A 22,642-nucleotide genomic window follows, 5' to 3' on the forward strand; every position below is an offset into this window, starting at 1 on the left:
GTGGATGCGAAGGATGGATCGAGCCCTCCATTTCCTCTTTCTCTTCCATTCCCCAGTTTTGGCTTCAATAGCTGCTTTTCTTTTCCCAACCAGCCTTAGCTTTGCTTTTTGATTTGGGTCTTATAATAGGTCAGGGGGCAGCAGCCAGAATCCACTTGACTGGGCTGGAACCTCCAGCCTGGGACTTAACTGCTCTGTGCCAGGGCCTTGATCTTTCTGACCTGATCTTTTAACCGGGGGAGCAGTGGGTAGACCCCAGACCGGGATTTAGACGCCTCACGGAACGGACTTGAGCCGCACACTCCTGCTGCACACAGCTTCTCCCCCTCACTGCTCCTGTCTTGTTGCCTAGCTATGCACACAGGGTTTCAGTCTGATCGGTAAATGCATGTGGCTGAGCTGGAAAGGTGTGACTGGAATCCTGCTGCCATTGATTCCATTGAGCCGATCCAGGAACCATGTCAAAAAGCTCCATTCCCAACTTCCCATGCTGCAGGGCAAAGGGGCAGGGAAAGCAACGAGCAGTGGGGTGTGGCAACTCGTTAGAGGAGCTGCTGGCTCTGCCAGCTCCCCTCACATGGAGCAAGAGGCACTAATGGCAATAATGCAGGAGCCCTAGCCGTGTGGAAGCTCCCAGCTGCTGCAGACCCAGCCTCTCCTAGCAGAAGGCGATGCAATGCTGGCTGTCGGGGAGCTCCTAGCTGCTTTGAACCCAGCCTCTCCCTGCCAGAGGTGCTCTGGGAAATGGGGAAGGAGCATTGGCTGTAGGGGAGCATTCACTGCAGTCCCAGCCCGACCCAGCGGGAGGCGCTCTAGGGAATGGAGCAGGAGCACGGGCTGTGAGGACGCTCCCAGCAGGAGCCCCTGCCAGGAGCACAGACAGAGCTCTTGAAAAGGCTGCTCGTGCTAAAGCACACACCGCCAGTCCTGTGTTCGGGGCTGCTTCGCCGCAGGAGGCAGTACTTGGCCTCCCAGCCCGAGAGCTCTTTGCCTTTCTGCAGCCTTCACCTAACCGCTTTGCTTCTTCTTTGTGTGTTTGTTTGTGTTTCCGTTTTTGCTGCATGTCTGTTGGCTCCTGATAGGATGAACTTTTAGACCTTCAGTTGCAAAGAAACCTAGAATATTTGGACCAGCAGGTAGGCAGAGTTGGCCGCGAACGTCACGCTGCTCATGTCCCCTCCTGCCTCCGTCACTGCGCCATGTCCCCTCTGCCTTCAGTACAGTGTCATTCCCTGCCCCTTCCCTGAACATCCATTCTGCAGCCTTTCTTGGCAGCCCGGCAGCATAAGCCATCTTTGGTTTGCTTCCTCCATTCTTCCCTTCTCCAGGGTCACCCATCACTTGGCTGGACAAATGCCTTCTGTGTGTCAAATGACTGCAAGGTACCACACCAGAGTCAGCGGTGCAATGAATATGTGTCTATTGAACGCCCCTTCACGCTGGTGCGAATCAGGAGTAACTTGGGTTGGGTCACTGGAGATTGGCTGGGGCGAGTGGGAGGAGAACGTGGCCTGTCCAGATGTGATTGGATCAGAAAATGGGTGCGTATATAAATGTAAATTTCACCAGTCTGGGGCCTGGATTCTCCTCGCACACCCATGTGTCACTAATATAACTGTACTGATTCCAGTGGGCTCATTCCTGATTTGCACCAGCGTAAGTGAGAGCAGAATCTGGCAGCAGACCAGCACAGATTATGCTAATGTGGGACCAGATTCCATCCCACCTCACTCATCCGAGTTCCTTACTCTTCTGGGAGCCTGTCGATTGGTACAGCATGACTCAGTGGAAGGAAGGGGAGCAGAAACTGGTGCTCAGGTTCTCCACCTGCTCTGGGTCACCACTGAATATGGTGCAGTGAATTCTCCGGGAGCCGTGCATCTGCTTACGCTGAGTCTGATTGAGTGTACGGAGGTGGCAGATCATGGAGTGCTGGGGGTGGGAGGCAGGTAGTTTTCTGGGATGCGGCAGCAGACTGTTTTCGCACACGATACCGTGAGGAGGGGACAGCCAGGACCCAGCAGATTCAGGGCCCAGCAGAAATTGGAGATAATTGTTAAGAAATTCAATAGCATAAAAACCAGTTCCCTCTCATAGGTGAGAGACTTGATGCAGGTCTTGTGGAAGCATCATGCGGTTCTGATACAAGAACTGCCCTGGACAAGCATCCCCCAAGCCAACCCTCCGCTGCATGCAAGGGTGTGTTTGAGGCAGGTTGTAAACTCCACATCGTCCTAGGAGTAGGAAAGCCTTTTGGGGAACATCTGCAGGAGCATCGAGATGAAAATTACAGACGAGGCGTGAGATTAAAAAGGGAAAGAAAAAGAAATTCCCCAGGCAAGTGCTGCAGCCTGATGTTTGCCTGCAGAAGTCTGTATTTCAATAGGGAAGCTGCTCCAGAGCCAGAGTCATATATGCCCATTGGTAGGGTACTCCCCGCGGTGTGTCTGGCTGGCTTGGAGCAGAGCCAGAGATGAGCGAGAAGGCAGTAAAATAAAAAGCTCTTCAGATTATTTCACAGCCATCAGCAGCAGGGTTTCCTCTCTGAGTTCTTTGAAAATGCTCCCTCAAAGGCCTCTGTCTTCTCCTTCCCTTCTGTCCTTTGGAGAGACTAATCAAGAGTCCCTTTAAAGCACTGTTTGCTTCTTTATTTTCTCATTCCCTGTTTGTCCGGGAAGCTGGAACGGAACATCTTAAACATGATCCTCAGCTAGTGTTCGCTGACGCAGCGTCATTGGCTTCTCTACAGCTATGCCCAGTGACATCAGTTGAGGATCTGGCCCTTTTTGTGCTAAACTGACCCCTACCCCTGTGTGGTTACTGGTGGAGTGTGAAAGGAAAGGGACAATGGCAAGATTTCATGGTGCAGAATTAGATCTCCTAATTGTGGTGTTTGTCTGGTTGTTTGCAATGCTGATTACATGTGGATCCCATCCACCAAAACAAACAAAAACATTAGTGCTATTTATAATTTTAAAAAGGAAATAAATCCCAGTAGCCAAGTACTAATGACCAACCCTACAATAATAAGCTAGCTTGTGCAATCTTCCCACAATACACGCCTATGTGGTGGGTAGCCCGACAGTCAGTCACAAACTGGTGGGTGAAACACTACACTTGCAAACTGGAGTCTACCAAGCTGCCAGTCACTTGAACAAAGCAGTTTGCACAGCCCTGCAATAACGAACCAGGTTATCCTCGCCCTAGGAAGAGGGGGGAAACCCAGCAAGATAAGAGATTTCAATGTTAAGTTTCCAAGGGGTTGTTATGAACAACTGTAAGAATGTCGTCTTAAAGAATCTGGTGCATGTGCTTTTGCTTCCTTTTATTCTATTCAGTGGGATCATCAAGATATCCCCTATCTACGTGTTACCAGCATCATTCTGGGGGCAGTGTTTATTCATTAATATGCTCAGACCAGCAGAGGGCACATTAGAACCCAATTTTTAATATGTAGGTCTGACATAAATGGTGTCTTTGTTTATCTTTTTATTTCACAATTAAGACTGTTTTTTTTTTTATTTTTTTAAAGGAATATGTAGTCTTGCTCCCCAGATAATAACACTCTTGGGGGGAGGGATGGCTCAGTGGTTTGAGCATTGGCTTGCTAAATCCAGGGTTGTGAGTTCAATCCTTGAGGGGGCCATTTAGGGATCTGGGGCAAAAATTGGGGATTAGTCCTGCTTTGAGCAGCGGGTTGGACTAGATGACCTCCTGAGGTCCCTTCCAACCCTGATATTCTATGATTCTTGACAGGCTGAATTTTAGGCCTAAAATTCCTTTCAGCTACTCCTAAATAGATCCAGCATTGGGATCTGACTCTCTTGGATTCAGTCGGTGTGTCTCAGTGACTGAGTTAGTTTCCATGTAGCAGGGTGCAAAGGCTCGTTTCTGCCTCGCACATCTCAACTCTCCATTCATGCAAGGCCTGGGGCATAGCAAACACCGCAACATAGAGCGAACTCCAGCTCCGAGGGCAGGACGCTTCCTTCTGCAGCACCACCCAACGTGCCATCTCGCCCCCAGGCAGACCACGGACAGTGAGCGACGGGGTGGGAGAAGTTAGTGACATACGTGTGATACAACACAGGCTTTCCTTACCAAGAGACCCTGAAAGATTCCCCGTCGTCCACGTGCCTTGTAACCCTGTGCAGCCTCTCCAGCACTGCAATAATACTGTCGCAGTAGCGTAGATGTTAATGGAAACAAAGCAACCGATCCTGATCTTTGGAACTAGAGCCATGGGCTGCTGTGAGGTCAGACCCTGCTCCCGAGTTCCGATGTAACTCTTCTCTGGGTGCATTCAGCTCAGCAGTGAAAGGAGAACTCTGGTTCCTTCCTTAGCTCAAGGTTCTTGGAGAGAAAGTCCCTGGGCTCCCCCTCTGTTGAGGACCTTGGGGAGTCAGTCTTCTCACGGTGCAAGGAATAGCTGCAGACCATGACGTCTTGTGCAGCCATGGGGGGCATGAGGTTCACAGCATGGGGAAGGAAGTACGCCTGCAGCCTCCTGTCTTTGTAAAGCAGAACCGCTGCTTCTCATCACTTTGTGAGAGCAAGGGAATTTTAGTGACCCTGTGGGACACATGCCCTTTGGTCTATCCCCCAGGACTGTGGCTGGTGCCAGGCTTGCCCCGCTGTGGACAGTAGGGTGGCCTTCCAGAGCAGCTCACTTCTGACCCATGAAGGTTTTCGCCATGTCTCCAGAGCTTTGACAGGTGGCCAGGCAGGGAGCCAAGCTGACTTCATAGAAACTGGGCAGCAATGCCCCAGATGTGCCAACCCTGCACGGGGCTGAGCACCTCCTGTGAGGTCCTGTTTGATCCCGGCCCCTGTCGGCTTCCAGCAGAATTGGTGGCACTCAGCACCTTGCAGCACGAGGCCTGAAGAGCCCTGTCCAAAGCCTCCCTAACCGACGCCGAAGATCACCCCGTACTATGTCATGACCGTTAATGCTGGAACCGAGGGAGAATCCATGTCTCTTCTGACGTCTGAAATTTCCTTCCTTGTCTGTCGCAGATGAGTGAGAGCGAAACTTTGATCAGTATGGTGAACAGAATGGTGGAGAACTCCTCCCCTAGGGCCCAGCTGTACATGCAAGTAAGACACCACAGCAGCTCTGCCATCGATAGTGCCATTCCAGCTGCTTTTGCATGGCAGACCCATCGTCCAGCCTCCTCCCACACACGCAGTTCATTCGGGAATGCGCCACCCCCATCTCAGCTCATTGCAATGCCTCACCCGCCTGCGATGTCTCCATCACAAGCTTTGCTGGGACATCCATAAGCCATTCCAAAACCTACCGTCTGAAGGGACATAGGAAGTCCTGAGTTCTAATCCCCCTCTCCCATCAACTCCCTGGGCAGCCTCGGGAGAGACACTTACCCTCTCTCTGCCTTGCAGCTCCCATCTGTGAAATGAAGGTGATAAATACTTTACGTGTCTATGAGAATTAATTAGTTAAAGACTCCACCACCACTGGGTATCAGCAGGTTTAGACTTTGGGGCAGGCACTGTCTTTTTGTTCTCTTTGTACAGCGCCTAGCGCAGTGGAGTCCTGGGCCATGATTGGGGCTCCGGTGCACAACAATAATACAAATAATAATAACCCAGGGTCTTCATCTCCAAAGCACAATCCTCTGTCCTTTGAGCTGCAAGAGCAACCCCATTAGCTGGGAGCAGAAATAGGCTTTTATCTTTTCTGAGCCACCAGAGGAGGGATGTGACACACACAGCAAGCATGTTACTTCTGCACAGTGCTTTGTATACAGAAAGTACATATAAGAACTAAGTAGTATTATTCTTTCCTCCTGTAATTCCAAACTGCAAACACACGCCAACCAGGGCCCATTCATAAAAGTCACATCAAGGAAAGCTTAGCGTCACCCATTCATGTTTTCAAAGTCTCATTCATAGATCTGCCATCTGTGTTAACCGAACTCACTTTTGCTGAATGTTTCCGATGTATATTTTCCAGACGTTTGTACAGAACACAGTGGGCCGTTGATGGACATAGCAGTGGTCAGGCAGGACCTTAGGCAGGGCGTTGTTCAATGTACGTAGAGCTAGCTCTGCCTTCTTGTACTGGACCCCGGGGCTGTTCTGTTCAGTGTAACCTCCTGGTTGTCTCGCTAGGTGGGTTGTTGGGCATGTTGGGCTGTATCGCACTGAGGAAGGGATAGCTATGGATGGAAAAGTGAAGAAGTTTGTACCCGGTGTGTAAATGGAACATGCCCCCGGCTGGGACGGATGGTGCAGTCATGGAGGATTGAATACAAGCCTGGAACGCAAAAGAAGTCTCTCACTGGCTCTCCTGTCCTGCTCTGAGACAGCAGGGTCCCTTGGGCCAAATCCTGCAGCATGCTGAGCTCAACATAGGGTCAGGACCTATTTGCAGCTGTGGGTTGTCGTGGTGGTCCCTTGCCGTATCACAGTAATAATCCCATGCTCTTATTGTAGACCTTTCACCTCTTAGACACTGATTTGAGGTCTCCGTGCATCCTGTGCGTCGCCCTGGGGAATCACCATTACTCTAGTTTTCCAAGGGAAGGAAAAGTTCTTTAGAGTAAACGTTTTCAGACGTGCCCACTGACTTTGGTGCCCCACTTGAGACACCGTAGGCCAGCGTTTCAGAGGTGCTGGCACCCACCAATCAGTTGAAGTCAGTGGAAATGGTGGGTGCTCAGCACCTTGTGCAAATCAGGCCCATAATGTCTCTAGTTGGACACCCAAAGCTTGAGGCACCCAAAATGAGTGGCCATTTTTTAAAATGTTGTGCCTTTAGCTCTCTGCCTTAGTTTTCCCATCTGTAAAATGGTTGGAGTAAAAAGTTGGGGAGCTAAAATAGAAAGACCCCAAATAAAGAGCCTAACACCAGCATCTCACTGAAAGTAAGCCCTCAGTGGGGAATGTCGGTGCAGTGTCCCCTAGTGACTGCAGCAGCTGTTTCTTTTGGTTTGCTGTTGGTCGCTACCCCTTAGCCCACCACTCCGGTGACGATCAGCTTGTCTCAGCCTGCCATGAAAGGGGCACTCTGGGACCTTATTCAGCTATTTCTTCTTGCCTCTTGTAAGCTACATGCTGAGTCTTTAGCTCCTCCTAAGCACACGTGCACCCCAGCACCCTCCTATGTTACAAGGGCAGGCAAGGCCCGGCCTTTCTTTAGAGCTCTCGCATTTTGAGGAGCCCCCGCTCATCTAGAACAGCTTCGTTCTGAGAAACTGAGGCACATTGTGAAAGCAGTTTCGTGCACGATGGCACCCACAAAGGCACCACACCGATTTGCACACCAAGCTCCTCTGGCTGTGAATGGAAACGGGGTAACTGCACGTGCAGGTGGCTAATTACCATTGTTCACAAGGCCGCGTCTAACCTGTTTACAAATCCAGGCCCCAGATGTGGTTAAATATTGGAAATCCTTTGCTGAAGTGGCTGGGAAAGGAGCATTTGCTTGGCAGTTCTCTCTTGGTTTGTACATGGAAGTGCGTGCTTTCTTGGCTTCTCCAGGACTAACTGTATACTGAGGAGGCATTTCTAAGTCACCATCAGAGCCCATCACTGGCCTGACTCTGGGGAACTGGGTCATCCTTCTAATCACTGAAGGCCAATGCACTGCACGTGCACGCCCTTCACCCCTCATCATTGCACCCCATGCTAAGTGTTGTGGGGAAAGAGGACTCGATCGGTAGGGAAAGGGGGACGGTTGGGCTGGAAACCTTTCTCACCAAGGGCTCCAGCAGCCACTTCAGCTCTCCCAAGAGGCTTGTCGTGATGTGCTCCCCGCAGGAGGGAGCAGCAGTGACTGGTTCCTGTTGTTGCAGGTGTCTCCCTTCCCAGAGGCCTACAGAGAGACTCTGCACGCCTACAAGATAAGCGAGCAAGACACTGATGTAAGAGCCACGCTCTCTGCTTGCTTGTCCGCCCTGCCCCCCTGCTGTCACCCACCCATCCTCCGCCCCGCAGCAGCTATGCCTTCCCCTGCCTCTTTCTGTGAGGCTATTTATCATTGGACGAACATCCTCTCTCAGAGCAGAGCTAGAAAGACGCGGGCACGATCAGTATCATTTCTGTCGCTCACTCGTGTTGCTTGCTTGTCCTCTCTAGTTCTCAGCTTCCTTTCCACTGCCTCCCTCCCTCCTGCTGTGCGTGTATCGCTCGTGCTGTGTAATTGTGTGTGCTTCCTGTCTGCTGGGCTTGTGTGTTACCTGCGTGGGTATTTGCGTAGTAAATGTCCCCTGGAAGATGGCAGGTTGCTGCAGGTCCCCACTGTGCAGATCCCAAAGGGATTTCCCCTGTCCCCTGCCCACCTGTGACACAATGACGTGGTAAATAGACAGTGACCCCTCTAGTTGCTAGAGGGGTCTTGTCCTATATCTGTGGCCTGATAAGTCACCTTGGAAATGAAACTCGGTTCCTAGGAAACCCAGTGGATCCTACTGACTTCTCATTTTCTGTGCTGCCAAGTGTGACTGACCCATCTGCTTCTGAGCTGGGGAAAAGGGGAAGAGGCCCACTGAATGAAGACTAGAAATGAGATACTGTAGAGTCTCTGGGCTATAAGCTAGCGTCATGGAAGATGTATCAGGTGCTAAACTGCTGTCAGGTGGACTGGGTGCCAAATCCTCTTCCCAATCAAATCACTGGGAGCCACTGACCTGAGTGGGATCAGAGTTTGGATCTGTGCCCTGCCCAGGTGAAGATACAGACTCGCTGATCTACCATAATGAGCCTTCTCCATCCTTAACTGTGCACCATGGCGCAATGGCAGAACAGACCCTATCTCCTCTCTCCTGTCAATTATCCACAGCTGGCTTGGCATCAGGGCTCTGAGGCCCATGGTAAAAGCCAAGGAAGGGCTTCCACGCTGAAGGGCTCCAGGGGAATGGGGCTGGGAAGAGGTGCAATCCCCATCCCTGTGCGGCTCAGCACTCCCCGTTGCGGTGGACTCCCCGCAGTCGGGCCTCAGACGGGTGGTACATTGGCCGATCAATAATCAGAGGTGCAGAGGTCATACAGCACCCTGGGGTGTGGGGAGATGCGTGGAGTGGGGGAGACCCAGCCTTCCAACCTGCCCTGAACTGCCTTAGTTTCCAGCTGATCAAATGCTATTAAAATACCCAGACCTCTCCCTTGTTTGCCCAAAGTGATCTCAAGACAGGAATGGGGAAGCTTCACACATACCAGGCAGCATTGCAACCCAGAGCCTGGAAGTGGTTGTTACTGGCTAGGCCAGCTTCGTGCCTGATCTGATGTCCCCATGCACCTTTACACCTTGGACCCCAGTGGCCCTTGCTCTTCATTCTCCCCACCTTCCCCTTTTCTTTCCTTGCCCGAGGACAGAAGCTACTGGGAAAACTGTGTGAGCAAAACAAAGTGGTGAGGGAGCAGGACAGGCTGGTGCAGCAGCTCCGAGCAGAGAAGGTAAGTGGCTGAGGGAGGGGACTGGAGCAGGCTGGTTCCTACCACCGTGGGGGCACCCAGGTGCTGGGGCTAGCCGTGTCTTCTGTTGGTGAACACTTCACCAGTAGCAGGGTTGTAGCTGTTTGCAGGGATCCCTACGCCATCCCCCATGGTGGGTGGATGAAGCATGCACAGGCCTCCCGCCAGGGTGGGTATTTCTGCCCGGGCAGTTACACAGTGCTAGCTGCTTTCAGTTCTCACTTGGCCCCCATCACGGTAGTGACAGAGTGCCTCATATGGTAATTACGGTCCACTCCTGACACCACCTGGCAAGAGGGCAAGTGTTCTGCCCACGTTGCAGATAGGGAATGGAGGCGCAGAGGGGCCAAGTGACTTGCCTGAGGTCACAGGGAGACTGGGGCAGGGCTGGGAAATGAACCCAGATCTCCTGAGTCCCAGGCCAGTGCCTTAACCCTGTGATGACCAACCTCCCTGCTTGCAGGGCTGGGCATTGCTGGCTGCCTGCAGCCCCATCCCCAGGTCAGCCAGATATGCTTACCCGCTGGCATTGATCAAGACGGGAGCATGGTTACCCACAGACCATTCTGCTGCAAATTGGCCCTTTCAGATGCCAACCTCCGGGCTTGCCAACGCCGAGTGCTTTGCGCGTACGAGGGGAGGGAGGTGATGAGGGTTTAATTACCATCTTTCCCTACCATTAGGAGAGTCTTGAGAGCGCCCTGATGGGGACCCACCAAGAGCTGGAGATGTTCGGGAGCCAGCCAGCCTACCCTGAGAAGCTGCTGCACAAGAAGGAATCCCTCCAGAACCAGCTGATCAACATCCGGGTGGAGCTGTCCCAGGCCAGCACGGTAACAGACTCTCCTCTACCTGCCAGTCCATGAGACTGCTGGGGTCCCCTCCTCCTTCTGGGGGTGTCATGGGGACCCAAACTGGCCCAGTGCTTCAATTTCCCCTGTGCCCTGCCTGAAAGTGAAAAAATGACATGGTAAGGGCCAGTGGTCCTCAAGTCACTAGAGAGGCCTTGCACTATATCAATGGGTTGGATGGGGCGCTACACGCTTGGGTACTTCTTAACTTTGGGGAGGATGGGATGCAGGAAGAGGCCCATGTTCCCTGGGCCGCAAAGTGCCGTGCAATTTTAACTCACGCAGTGCCATGCACCCCCACTGTTCTGCTTCTGAGGGGAGCAGCTGCCCCGGCATAGATCCTGGTCTGCATGCTGCCCACTTGGCAGGGCAGCAAGCATGGACCTTGCTGGTGCTGGAGGGGGGAATGTCTCTACCACCTCAGCCTGGGGGGATAAATCTCTTCTCCGCTTTCCTCTCCTTTGTCTGTGCATCACCCCCTTCTCTTTTTCTTTCATTAAAAAAGGGGGGGCAAATCCCATCATCCCACTGGGAACTGAGACGAGCCAAAGCATCTCGTACAGGGACAAAAACTATTAACCCCTCCAGCACCGAGTTGGGGTGCATGCCAGGGAGCAATATTTTGGGTTCCCACTTGCAGTTTGCATTCCTTGCTTTTCTGCACTCCTGTTTTGCCTTCCAACCCCTGATCCCTAATGATGCAATACAGTCATCACTTGCTTCCCTTTGCTTCCAGCACCAGTCCTGCCAGCTCCCAAGTAACTGCAGATAAGAGATGGCCACAATTCCCTGTCTACCCAGGGGGTCATTCTGTACAGATGACACCTGTCATTACATCCTGCCTAATCCACTATTGCCACCATCTCTCCATGGATCACCTCCCCCACTGTCTGCTGTTCCCTGTGAACAAATCCCCCAAACCATTTTCTGTTGCCTTCCCCTGATATGCCCCCTGGCTCAGTGCCATTCACAGCCAGGCCTGGTATTTCCAACAAACAGCTAAAACAAACGAAGAGTAAGCTTGTCCCTGGAGAATGGGTTGAGCATCCGCTCGCAGAGGGTATGGGCTATGGCCTTGCTGACCGTATCCTAGCCCCATACTCAGCCCCGTGCTACTACACGCATGCCAGGGCCCACCCGCTGCCCAAGTGCCTCTTTCTCCAAGGTGAGGATCCCCCTCTTAGCAGCCCATCCTGGCTCTGGCAGGCTGGTGAGGGCTGTGTGCTGGCATATATTCCCTGTGCCCGCCATGGACACAGACAGACTAATTGATTTTCTGATGGAAATGTTTGGAAATTCCTACAGGCCTTGGCCAACAGCACCATAGAGTATGAGAACTTGGAGGGCGAGGTGTCAGCCCTGCACGATGACCTGTGGGAACAGCTGAACTTGGATATCCAGGTGAGAGAATGGGACCGTGCCCTTTCAGGCCAGTGCTAGTGAATCCAAGCAGCCTGGGATCTGGCGGGGTGCACGGAAATGGAGATCTCAGCCATTCTGGGCAGCTAGACCAGTTCACTGGGGCCTGATTCTGCTCTGATGTAAATCAGGAGTAACTCCATTGAGGTCAGTAGAGTTCTCCTCTGTAAAATTGGTGTAAATAAGAGTAAATTCTAGCCCTAAGAGCCCATCACTTGGAGTTCTTTGGGTTTAAGTCACAACTTCAGGACCTGCTTTTCAGAAACCTTCATGTGCAAAAACAAGCACGTGTTTTTGTGTGCACAATTATCATGACTGTGCCATGCTATTTGTGCAGTAAATGGCCAGTTAGATGCACAAGTGGTCGTGCAATTACTGGGATTACATGTACAAGCTCAGTAACTGCCTGTGCAAATTAGGAACGCAAATCCGCGTGGAGTTTACGCACAGTCATTTGCACACATGGTTCTGAAAATAGAGTCAAGTTCTCATAAATCCAGAGTAATTCCATTGAATTCAGTACTCATTACTCCATAATCACACTATGTAACATTGAGCAGAATTTGACCCCTAAAAATGACTTGGGATTGACTAATGACATGGGGATAGATATTCAACAGGATCTGCCCAAAGCAAGGTCAAAGTACACCCCATCCAAAACTATCTTTCTAAAGCCAACCCAGTAACCTTCCTTCCTTCTGCTTGAACCATGTCAGTCATCCTAGACTAAACCCTGCTCCTTTGAAAACTAAACTCGACTGGGATATAATCCTAGCTCAGCCTCTTCAAGCTTCGCCTTTACCTCTATATTAAGCAAGCTCTGCCTTTGTGGGTAATTACTCACTCTTCCGTTCCAATAATGTATTTATTGGGGTCTGTCTGCTTCAGAGATGGAGCCAAGGTAAACTGGGCATTAACGTCCCTCGCTCTAAGGTAGCAGTTGCTGTGATATAACACTTAAACAGAGCGCCATGCCAATATTACCCAGCCCGTCTTCGCAGCTGCCCCGCTGGGTAAGCAGTGTTATCCCCATGTGGCCGAGGGGGAAGGCAAGGCACAGCAAAAACGCAACTCGCTTAAGACCACTGAGCCAGTCAGTGGCAGAGCTGGGATTACAGCACAGGAGTTCTAAGTGCCCCAGGACTCACGCCACTAGATGGCACTTACCCTCTGCTGTTCTGAAACGAAGCTCTCGTTAATACGCTGCTCTTGGGAAAGGCCCAGGGTTACCAGGAGGGATGAATTCACAGGATAATTGTCACCTGCTGCTATAGAAATGCCCTGGCAGCAGCATGGAGGAATCTTTGCAAGATAAACATTGAGGTGGGGATTGAGGTGCCTAACTCCCATTGATTTCAGTGGGAGTTAGGTGCCGAAATACCTTTGTGGATCCCACCCTAGCTGTTCATTTTCCGAGCAGGTGACTGATTCTGAGGCAGTGTTCTACTGCAGGCCCCCTTTGTCTGTGACACCAGACGGTGGGAGGGAGAGGTCGGTAGTCCTGGCCTGCCTTGCCAGTGCCCTGGTGAACGAGCCTATTGTGTGCTCCAGTCATGCTGGGGCCAGCTTCCCCTGCAAAGCCCCTCATTATTCAGTCCTTGCTCATGCCACCTTCCAGTGACTCCTGGGGCCAAATCCCTGCAGGTCCCGCTCCTTGCTCAGACATCCCCCTCAGTGATGGCACTGGGAGCTCCCTCGGAGTGAACTCAGAGTGAAGGCCCCACGGGTTGGTGCTACGGTATTAGTGGGCGGGAGGAGGTGCTGGGTCTTTTTACTGTCGGGCGATGAGCACAGGGACACAGGGTCAGCCAGGCCTGGCCTGCATCCAACACTTAAGTCGCCTAGCTACTTTCCTCGGGGGGTGTAAAAATTCACACCCCTGAAAGAGGTTGTCATGCCAACCTAAGCCCCAGTATAGACAACACTAGGTGGACAGACAAATTCCCCCTGCTACAGCTTCTCGGCGGGGTAGATTAACTACGGCGACAGGAAAACCTCTTCCATTGCTGTAGCAAGCACCCACGGTACAGTGGCACAGCTGCAGCTCCGTAGCTAGGCAGCTGTTGTGGCTGTCACATAGACCTCGCCTCAGAGGGCAGGTTAGCTGGGCCGTGCCACGCCCCTGTGGCTCGGGGTGGCTGGCTGCGAAGTGCGGTGCGGCGCCTGCCAGCTGCTCTGACTCGCCACACCTCGGCCCTTCCAGAACGAAATGCTCAACCGGCAAATCCAGAAGGAGATCTGGCGCATCCAGGACGTGATGGAGGGGCTGAGGAAGAACAACCCCTCCCGGGGCACGGACACTGCCAAACACAGAGGTGAGCGCTGACTCCTCCCTACCCGGCATGGGCCTGCCACTCCCTCCCTTTCCCCGGCCGCAGAGCTAGATGCCGCTGGCTGCCCGGGTGTCTCAATGCACCTGTCCTCCTCCCTGTTGACACAGTCACACTGCTTTGTATTGGCTCAGAATGCCACATGCACCTGGCGCTCGGCGGCATTCCAGGCCCACTCCCGGCTCTGCCATCACCTCGCTGTCCTGTGGCTGCAGCCCGCAGAGGGCAGGAGCCCTAAGGCTAATGGAGAATCGGACAGCAAGGGCTCTGTGAGGTTTTTTTTTTTTTTGGAGCAAAAGGATGTGGGTTGCAGCCCCAGTGCCGCATTAAACGCAGTCCCGCTGGTGGCCATGGTATCTGGCAGGGTCCCTATGGCAGGTACCTGTAGTTTCTGTACATCACACGCCTCTCTAGACATCCCTGCCGGTTCTCTGGACGTCCCTCTGCTGCTTCTGCCCGAAGGTGTCTGCTGCTTGCTCTTGATAAGTCCAGGAGAGAGAGAAGACCGTGCAACGACCACCCTGGGCACATTGGCCTCTGGCCTGGCGTTGAATGCCGCTCAGAAGCCCCGGGCCCTGGTTCACTGGCCCCTTCCCTGCTGTGCCACCCCCCCCCCTTGCTCAGTGTGAATGAGCTGCACGCTCACTTCCGCTCTCTCCTCTCTTGTTTCTCCGCAGTGGCCGCTGGCCCTTCGGGAACCTACAGCTCCAACAGCCCCGCTAGCCCCTTGAGCTCAGCCGGCCTCACTAGCCCACTGAGCCCTTTCTCCCTGGCGTCAGGCTCTCAGGGATCGCCCACCAAGCAAGGGGCAGGCGAGGTGAGTGGAGCCGCTGTTGCGTGGGGCTAGAATAGTAGCCCGGGGCAGGAAGTGTCCCTGGCTTTTCTCCTCTTGAGATTCTCTTTGCACCAGCAGGTGTCACTCCCGGCTTTCTCATCCGATGGCCGGGAGAACAGCGTGAACTGTGGGTTCTAACTAGAGCTGGGATCAGGCCGCACAAGTCAGGGTCAAAGTGAAGGTGGGTTTGGACCTGGGGCTTTGGTTTGGCCCATTGGGAAGATTGGGGGAGGGTGGGACATGCACATTTTGGGTGCAGACTTGGGTCCGGAGGCTCTGAAGTCCTGGGGCGTGGAGAACCAGGGTTTTAGTTCAGCCCATTGTGCTCTACTCTCCTAGTTTGGGTTTGAGTCTGGCTTTCGTTGGAGCCCATCAGACAAAACCACAACAGTGCCTAGATGCCACGGTGTTGGGCACGTTGGACATTTTCTAGGTAGAGAGGGAGAAACTCAAACCTAAGCCAGAGAGTTATGCTCTGCTCTGTGGTTCGGCTTGTTTTGTGGGGCTTCTCATTTGCTGCTGTCTGCCCAGCTGGTACCAAAGATTCACTGTGAAGCTGAACCAAAGGGCAAGCGCCCAGCCTCAGAAAATGGGAAGAATGGCCAGGGCTGGGTAAGTGGACCTACTTGTCCTTTCTCCTGGGGGCGCATTCACAGCAGCAGGGTGGGGTTACTCTGCCAGGCTCCCATTGGCATAAACACATGACATCCAGGTAAGTGGTCCCTCTGTTGAGAGCTGTGACATAGCAGGGGGTGCTGGATGTGTGGGTCTGGGCCCTAGGCTAATGGGGCGAGTTGGAATTGCTGGGTCCCAGAGCGAGTGCTCACCCTGGATGGGGAGGGACCAGCGGTACTGTCTGGGCTCCAGCTGCCCTCGCCCTGGGCTCAGTGCCTTCGTTTGTCTCAGTCTCTTGCTAACTGTCTTTTCCTTCCTATTCTCTCAGTTTTTCTGCTGTTGCGCCTAACACTTTGGCTTCCTCTCTGCCCCAGGAACCAGGCCCGCCTCGACCTCCCCTGCCCAAATCGTATGTCCCTCTGGAGTCTCCTCCAACTGTTCCTCCACTCCCTAGCGAGAGCCGCTTCTGGCCGTACCCTAACTCCCCTTCCTGGCAGCAAAGCGGCGAGGCGAAGAGGGGACAGGTATCCAAGCGCCTCCAGAGCGGACCTCGGCATCCAGCAGCACACAGTATCCCCATCCCCCACTGGGAACCGAAGCCAGCTAAGGGGAGAGCCACGGGGATAGCTGGGAGGGGGCAAAGCAGAGCTGACCCTCTCCCTACAGCAGCAAACGCTGGAGAGGTATGGGGAGCAAGCTGCCCCAGGGAACAGACAGGCAGGGGCTTAGCTCCGTGACTGCCCTCGGCCAAGCTGGAGAAGCATGGCACACTCCGGGCATCCAGACCCCCAGCACGGGCAGGGGCTTTCCCAGGGTCAGAGGCCATGCTTGAGCCCTCTCTGCAGCCAGGCCCTGTCAAACAGGAAATACTTGTATTGAATTCTAGATTTATGCAGGCATTTTAAGGTGGGCACTGTAACTAGAATCCCTCCCCCTTTGGGGAACTTAGTGAGCTCTGTCCCCTTAATGGCTTATTGGCAGGCAGCATTGTCTAAAGAATAGGGCACTGGCCTGGACCCAGGATCTATTCCCAGCTGTGCAACTGACCATGAGCAAATCACTGCCTTACTCTGTGCCTCGGTTTCCCCATATGCCCAACAGGGGTAATGATGCCCTCCTTTGAGATCAGTGCATAGTGACACTCGCCATGCAAGAGCAGACTATTCTTACTGTCCAGGGAAATCAATGGTCCATAAAACTTTGCCCAGAGAGGGCACTCAAGCCTGTTTCTGGTAAGGCCGTTAAGCTAAACTGCTGCTGGATCCATTTGAACTGAGGTGACTGATGCTCAAAGGCAAATGCTCTGAAACACCCTTAAAGCCAGTCTCATCTCAGTGTGGAAAAGGGGATACTATGCCGGTCACTAGGATGCCGTAAAAGCCTGGGTGCAGGGATGCAACCATTATGAGCCCACCACACAGCGGGATAGAGGGAGAATTCCAGGGCCTCTTGCTGGCCTCACTGTGATTCTTGCTTGGTCCAACGTAACACCATTGATGTGAGTAGCCAATTTCTGACTGACACCAGTAGGAGAGGAGACTCAAATATGCAGCGTCACATGCTGAGCAGCCTGGTTCCTGTTTGCTTTTCTCTTCCATTCTCCCTCTGGCTTTCTTTACTCCAGCCTGGATAATTGCACTTCCAGTTGTCATCTGCAAACAAGCACTCGGCTGTAGCGAACTAATTGTACAGGGCCTGATTCTGATCTCACGCCAGCATAACTGCATTAAGTTCGGGTGCGTTACTCCTGATTTATACCCACGTGTAAAATTCGAAATACTCACTCGCACAAAAAAAGCACAAGCATTCATGCAGCCAAGTGATCTCACATGTGCGAAAGGCATGCTAGTGTGTGTGGATGGATACTTGGGCATGCAGTACAATGCACATGCACCATCAAGTAACAGCATGAACGAGCTAGTTAATTGTGAGTGCAGATAGGTGATTTGTGCATACAGAGGTTGCATGTATAAATGCAAACGGGCAGGAAGACAACTTTTTGCACATGCAGATTTGACCCGCATGCAGCTGCACATGTAAAATAGGTGGCTATGTGTGCAAACAGCTATCTGAGCTTGCAGTCAGCTGTTGAAAACATGCAAACAGTTCCCTGGTTGCATGTGCAATCTCTTTTTTGGGAAGGGTGCAGTTTACCCAAGGCAAAGTTATTTGAGAATTTGCCTTGCCATGGAAATATTGGGCAGGAATATTTACTGGCGTGAGCCCGTTGAAGCCAGGGGATAAATGTGGCCTATTTAATTTTATCACAGGATGTCTTTGCAATATTTAACGTTTCTTGTGGCTTCAGCCTTTCATGTCATGAAAGGGGATTCTTAAATAAGAACCACAGTGGACTGTGGGGGATCCCGGACTCTTGAGTTCTGTCCCCAGCTCTGTCATTGGCTCGCTGTGTATGTTGGGGCCAGTCGTGTCTAACGGGGTAATAATAGAGCTGGCTGGAAAATATAAGAATATTTTGTACAAATATTTGAAAGGAAACAATGTTTCCATTTCGTTTGAAACTTTTCCTGAAATTTTCTGGAATTTTTTTTTTTATTAAAAATTGTTTTGTTTAGTTGGGGGAGGATAAATCCCACTTTTTAAACTTTCTCCCTCCCTTCCCCACTGAAGTAAAGAAGGGGGTGGGTTTGTTTTGTTTTTAAAGAAAGAGAGAGGAATTAAGGAATAACCTATTTTTAAACTTTTTTGTTATCCTCCAGTAGAAAAAAAGAGAATTTTTTAAAAAAAATTCCCACCAAAATGAAATTCAATTTTTTTAAATTTTCACTTGGAATTTTTTCCTTGAAATTGTTTTTCTTTTTGGTCAAAATGTTTCATTGAAAAAGGAAAACGATTTGACCAAAATGAAAATGTTCCAAAAAAATGGTTGTTTCGGTCAAGAAGCCTTTTTCATTTGGGGAGTTTTTTGATGACAATGTTCTGAGATGCGCTCGTTATGAATGCTGGCCGCTCCGAGGCTTAACTGACCCTCATGAAGCCGACTGAGGCCCTTGGAAAGGAGATGAGCTGCAAGGAAGTGCCAAGCTGGGGCTGAGGGTAGTAGGGGATTCAGTGCAAGTGGCTGATGTAATGGTTGCAACCCCCGCTGGCTCATTCTTCCAACCCATCCCATGTCATCTACACCCATGGCCTACCTTGCCCACTCCCCCATTCCTGCTGTATTCATTGACACACTGTAGCAGATCTTGTCCACAGGGAATGTTGTCTGAGCTGAAATGGAAGCAGGAGGAAGATGAACTTGAGCAGGTTCATTGCAGACATTGTGGGAAGGAGGGTAGAGGAATAGACCTACAGAGGAACCCTTCTCCAGGCCCCGGCTGCTCTTCAGGGTGTAGTGGCCAGAACCTGATTTACATGGCTCATCCGTGCAGCCTCCTGTCCCTGCTTTGCAGACTCATGAACTTTAGAGACTGGGGAGCAGGATCCAGAGTTGCTGGCTCGTCCAACCTGAGGAGCCCAAATCACTTGAGCATCTCCCACCTCTAGTTCATGGATCAACACAAACATAAGCTTTGGTTAACCATCCCTGTGGTTAAGGTGTGGGGCCTGGAGCTCAGCAGCCCAACCCAAATCCCGCTGGAGTTAGTGGGAGCCTTTCCACAGACTTTAACGAGAGTTAGTTCAGGCTGTCTGTCAGCAACCTCGGGCTGATGATCACGGCCCGTGGAAATCAGCGGGAATCTTTCCATTGACTTCAAAGGGCTTTGGGTCAGATCCCAGGAGACTACTTCCACATTCCCAAACCCAAAAGAAAAATAGCAAAGGGTCTGACCACGGGGCAAAGGTGTCTCATATTTCACAAGGTGAGCAAAATGTCCTGCACAAACTAGTTCAGTAACGATCCTGCCGAGAGATGGGGCAAAGCCAGGACAGCGTACCCCAATCTACCCGTAGCCCCAGCCTTCAACACTTTGGCGAAAGGGGTGTCCCAGACCATGCCTGGTTATGGCTCTGCAGCTCCAAGCCCAGCCTGGATTTTGCCTTTCTCTCTGTCCAGACGATTGGATCTCGTGCTTTGAGCGTGTCTGGGCTGAGGGGCGAAGGGTGTTGATCAAAATGAAAACCTGCCTAAGTGCCTCTCCCGATTGCTATTTCGTTCGTGTGCGTGTGTGTGTGTGTTTTGGTCTTTTCGGTGTGTGTGTCCTTTGCGTCTGCTGTCCCCCGGCTAATGAGTGGCAGAGGTCTGAAGGCAGGGTGTCTCCCCAGCTGCCCTGCCAACAGCTCCTCCTGAGCAGGTCAGCTGCTCACCAGCGAATCCACTCTCTTTCCGCAGCCCAAGTCCAGCTTTGAGCAGAAGAAGCAAGATGCTCATCGGAGCTCCGCCCCCATCCCTCCCACAGAGGCCAGGCTCACGCAGACGAGGCAAGAGCCAGATGCTGAGAAGCAAGCGGCTCTCAACAAAGGTACCTCCCATGGCCTCGCCATCTCAGTGGGGGCAGCAGCTCCTCTGTCACCATAAATAACGTCCAAGAAGGGGAGATCAGGGCTGGAGGCACTGGCCAGCAGAAGCTTTGGGTGGCCCCTGAGGGAGGCTTCATCTCTTGGATTTTGGGTCTGGGGATCTCCTTATCAAAATCCATGGTACCTTATGAGCGCAGAGCACAATTAAGAGGACGCAGTAAGCTGGGTTCAGAGCTCGCTGGGGCCATGTGCTTGCGCCCAGTGGAGCATGCTACCGAAAGAGAGGGAGTGAGTTGGGAGGAGACTATTACTCTAATATTTCCTCCTGCCCCTCTGGGTAGAGGCTATTACACCTGGGAGAGTCAGGGTCTTGTCACCAGGCCCCCAGGATGCCGAGGTCCCTCTGCATCTGGGGATACTCCTTCAGTGGGGTTAGGAGGCTCTGCGCCTCCATGTCATCTGCTGTCTGGGGGCTCTTTGGTGCATTAACAGATCAGCTTCCCAGCCCTTCCTCTGCATGCTCTATATGAAGCACACAGTATGATTGCATTGATCTAGTAATCCCAGCAGGCAGTTGGAGGATAGGACTCCTGGGTTTTATTTCTGGCTCTGCCACTGACTGGCTATGTTACTTTGGGGGGAGGGATAGCACAGTGGTTTGAGCATTGGCCTGCTAAACCCAGGGTTATGAGTTCAATCCTTGAGGGGGCCATTTAGGGATCTGGGGCAAAAATTGGGGATTGGTCCTGCTTTGAGCAGGGGGTTGGACTAGATGACCTCCTGAGGTCCCTTCCAACCCTGATATTCTGTGATTCTGGCTCCATGCCTCAGTTTCCCCTCACTGTAAAATGGGGTTAATAATAATCTCTTGGGGTGCTGGGGCTGTGAGACACTCAGGGGAAAGGTATGAGGGATGGGCCATGCATCCTTATGCATTCCCAGTGCCGAGTGGCCCGGTAACACTCCCCGGAGTACACAGTGAGTACGTAGCCACCCCCCACCAGCGGCTGTGGGAGCATATCCTCTGCACCCAGCAAAGATGAGCAGTGTAGAGAGAGGGCAAGGAGCAGTGAACCACCCAGGCAACCTGCAGCTCAGGAGAGCTGTTGCCATGTCCCAAACCAGCATGGGGCCCTGGAGCCACCCTCTGGGCCTGCAGTGCCGTGAGCAGCCAGCTGATTTGGGTTCAAGCATTTATCTTCTCTTCTGCTTCTCCCCAGTTGGTATCGTTCCCCCAAGGACCAAGTCTCCCACCGATGAGGACTTGGCTCCCGCTTCAGGCGTGGTCAGGAGGAGCACCAGCAACATGGCCAATGGACTGACCTCCGGGGTAGGCTGCGGCTCTCGGCTTTGCATGTCACTGGGGATCCTGGGATGGGGTGCAGGGACCTGGGAGGAAATGGAGGGGATGCAGGGGTGTGGATCAGGGCTGGGGTAGGAGATGGGAGACTGTACAGGGTGCTGGAATGGGCTGTGGGGAGGTGGGACTGGTGCAGAGGTGGAAGAGAGTGGGATAAGATAAAGGAAGCCCATAGGAGGTGTCAGGCTCACAGCCCATTTGCCAGCTTCCCTGGAGCATTCAGGAGAGGGGCACAGGAGCTGTGTTGGCACAAGGAGGTGGCATTTGAAGCTTTTAGCAGGAAATACCACCTGTGGAGAACCCCCTGGCTTCACTAACCGGATTAGCCTCTGCCTGCCCCTGCAAGGCCTGGGAATCCTCCCCCCGGCTATTGACCTTGGTCTGAATGTCTGAGCTCCAATTCAGTGACTGTCTGCACCTCCCTGGCTGCCTCACAGCTGAGCCGAGGCTTCTCCTCGCCACTGTCCCACCCACGGCGCTTCTCTCCTGACCTGCCCTCCCACCTTCACCAGTACGCACCACTCTGCCAGTGCCCTTCAATCCCAACCCACGGCCCCCTGCTAGCCCAGCCCTGCACTCCTCTGCTCCAACTGATGCTCTTCAGTCCAGCCCCCCATGTTCTTCCCACCCTGAGTTTCCCAGGAACAGCTGCTGAGATGCTAATTGTCTAGCATAGAAGCCTTTCCCTTAGACAGCAAGTTGAGAGCAGCACATCTGAACCCACTACTGGGGGACACTAGGGTCCCAACCCATGTTGAGGCCCTTCTGTAACCGTGGGGCTTTTGGGATTCTCCCCAGGAGAGGCCAAAAAGCGCCGTGTTCTCCAATGAGATGAAGGCAAAAATGAGCGTGGAGGAGCAGATTGACCGAATGAAACGCCACCAAAGTGGATCCATGAAGGAAAAAAGGCGGAGTTTGCAGCTCCCGGCCAATCAGCAGCCAGACGCTCCCAGCACGAAGGCACCCGCGTCATACAAAGTGGTACGGTCTTCCCATGTCAGTCGTGAGGTTTGGGGGTGGAATTTGGATTTATGCCACAGGCCTTCCTCAGAATAACATCCCTGAGCTTGTCCAGTCCCCAGGCTCCTCTGGGGTTTCTGGGCCAGCTCCCTTGGCGTGGGTTAGTCCCTGCTGTCTCCCAGAAAGAGGGTTTTCAGATCTGGGACTGCAAGTCCTCCCCTGACCGAAAGGCCCTGTTTGGATTTGCCTGGAGGCAGTGTGGTCTAGTGGCCAGAGCACTGAACTGGGACTTGGGACACCTGGTTCTCTTCCCAGCTTTGCCACTGGTCCACTGGGTGGGCGAGTCACTTCCCCTCCCCATGCCTCAGTTTTCCCATCTGTGAATTAGGGCTAACGATACTGTCTTTCTCTGAAA

General features: G+C 52.6%; 1 protein-coding gene across 7 annotated transcripts in view; it reads left to right on the forward strand.

The window, feature by feature from the left end:
* Positions 1–22,642, forward strand: part of PLEKHA6 (pleckstrin homology domain containing A6) — a 139,148-nt gene that overhangs the window by 104,905 nt on the left and 11,601 nt on the right. For all 7 annotated transcript variants that reach the window (XM_073320380.2, XM_073320382.2, XM_073320383.2 and 4 more), the window contains 12 exons: positions 1,083–1,136; positions 5,017–5,097; positions 7,818–7,886; positions 9,337–9,417; positions 10,119–10,268; positions 11,592–11,687; positions 13,909–14,020; positions 14,713–14,852; positions 15,860–16,009; positions 19,780–19,909; positions 21,128–21,237; positions 22,066–22,248. In XM_073320380.2, coding sequence (XP_073176481.1) covers positions 1,083–1,136; positions 5,017–5,097; positions 7,818–7,886; positions 9,337–9,417; positions 10,119–10,268; positions 11,592–11,687; positions 13,909–14,020; positions 14,713–14,852; positions 15,860–16,009; positions 19,780–19,909; positions 21,128–21,237; positions 22,066–22,248 — 1,356 coding nt within the window. The remainder of the gene's footprint in view (positions 1–1,082; positions 1,137–5,016; positions 5,098–7,817; positions 7,887–9,336; positions 9,418–10,118; positions 10,269–11,591; positions 11,688–13,908; positions 14,021–14,712; positions 14,853–15,859; positions 16,010–19,779; positions 19,910–21,127; positions 21,238–22,065; positions 22,249–22,642) is intronic.

Source organism: Lepidochelys kempii, chromosome 21, assembly GCF_965140285.1.
Source record: "Lepidochelys kempii isolate rLepKem1 chromosome 21, rLepKem1.hap1, whole genome shotgun sequence".
In the NCBI taxonomy this organism is placed as follows: Eukaryota; Metazoa; Chordata; order Testudines; family Cheloniidae; genus Lepidochelys; species Lepidochelys kempii.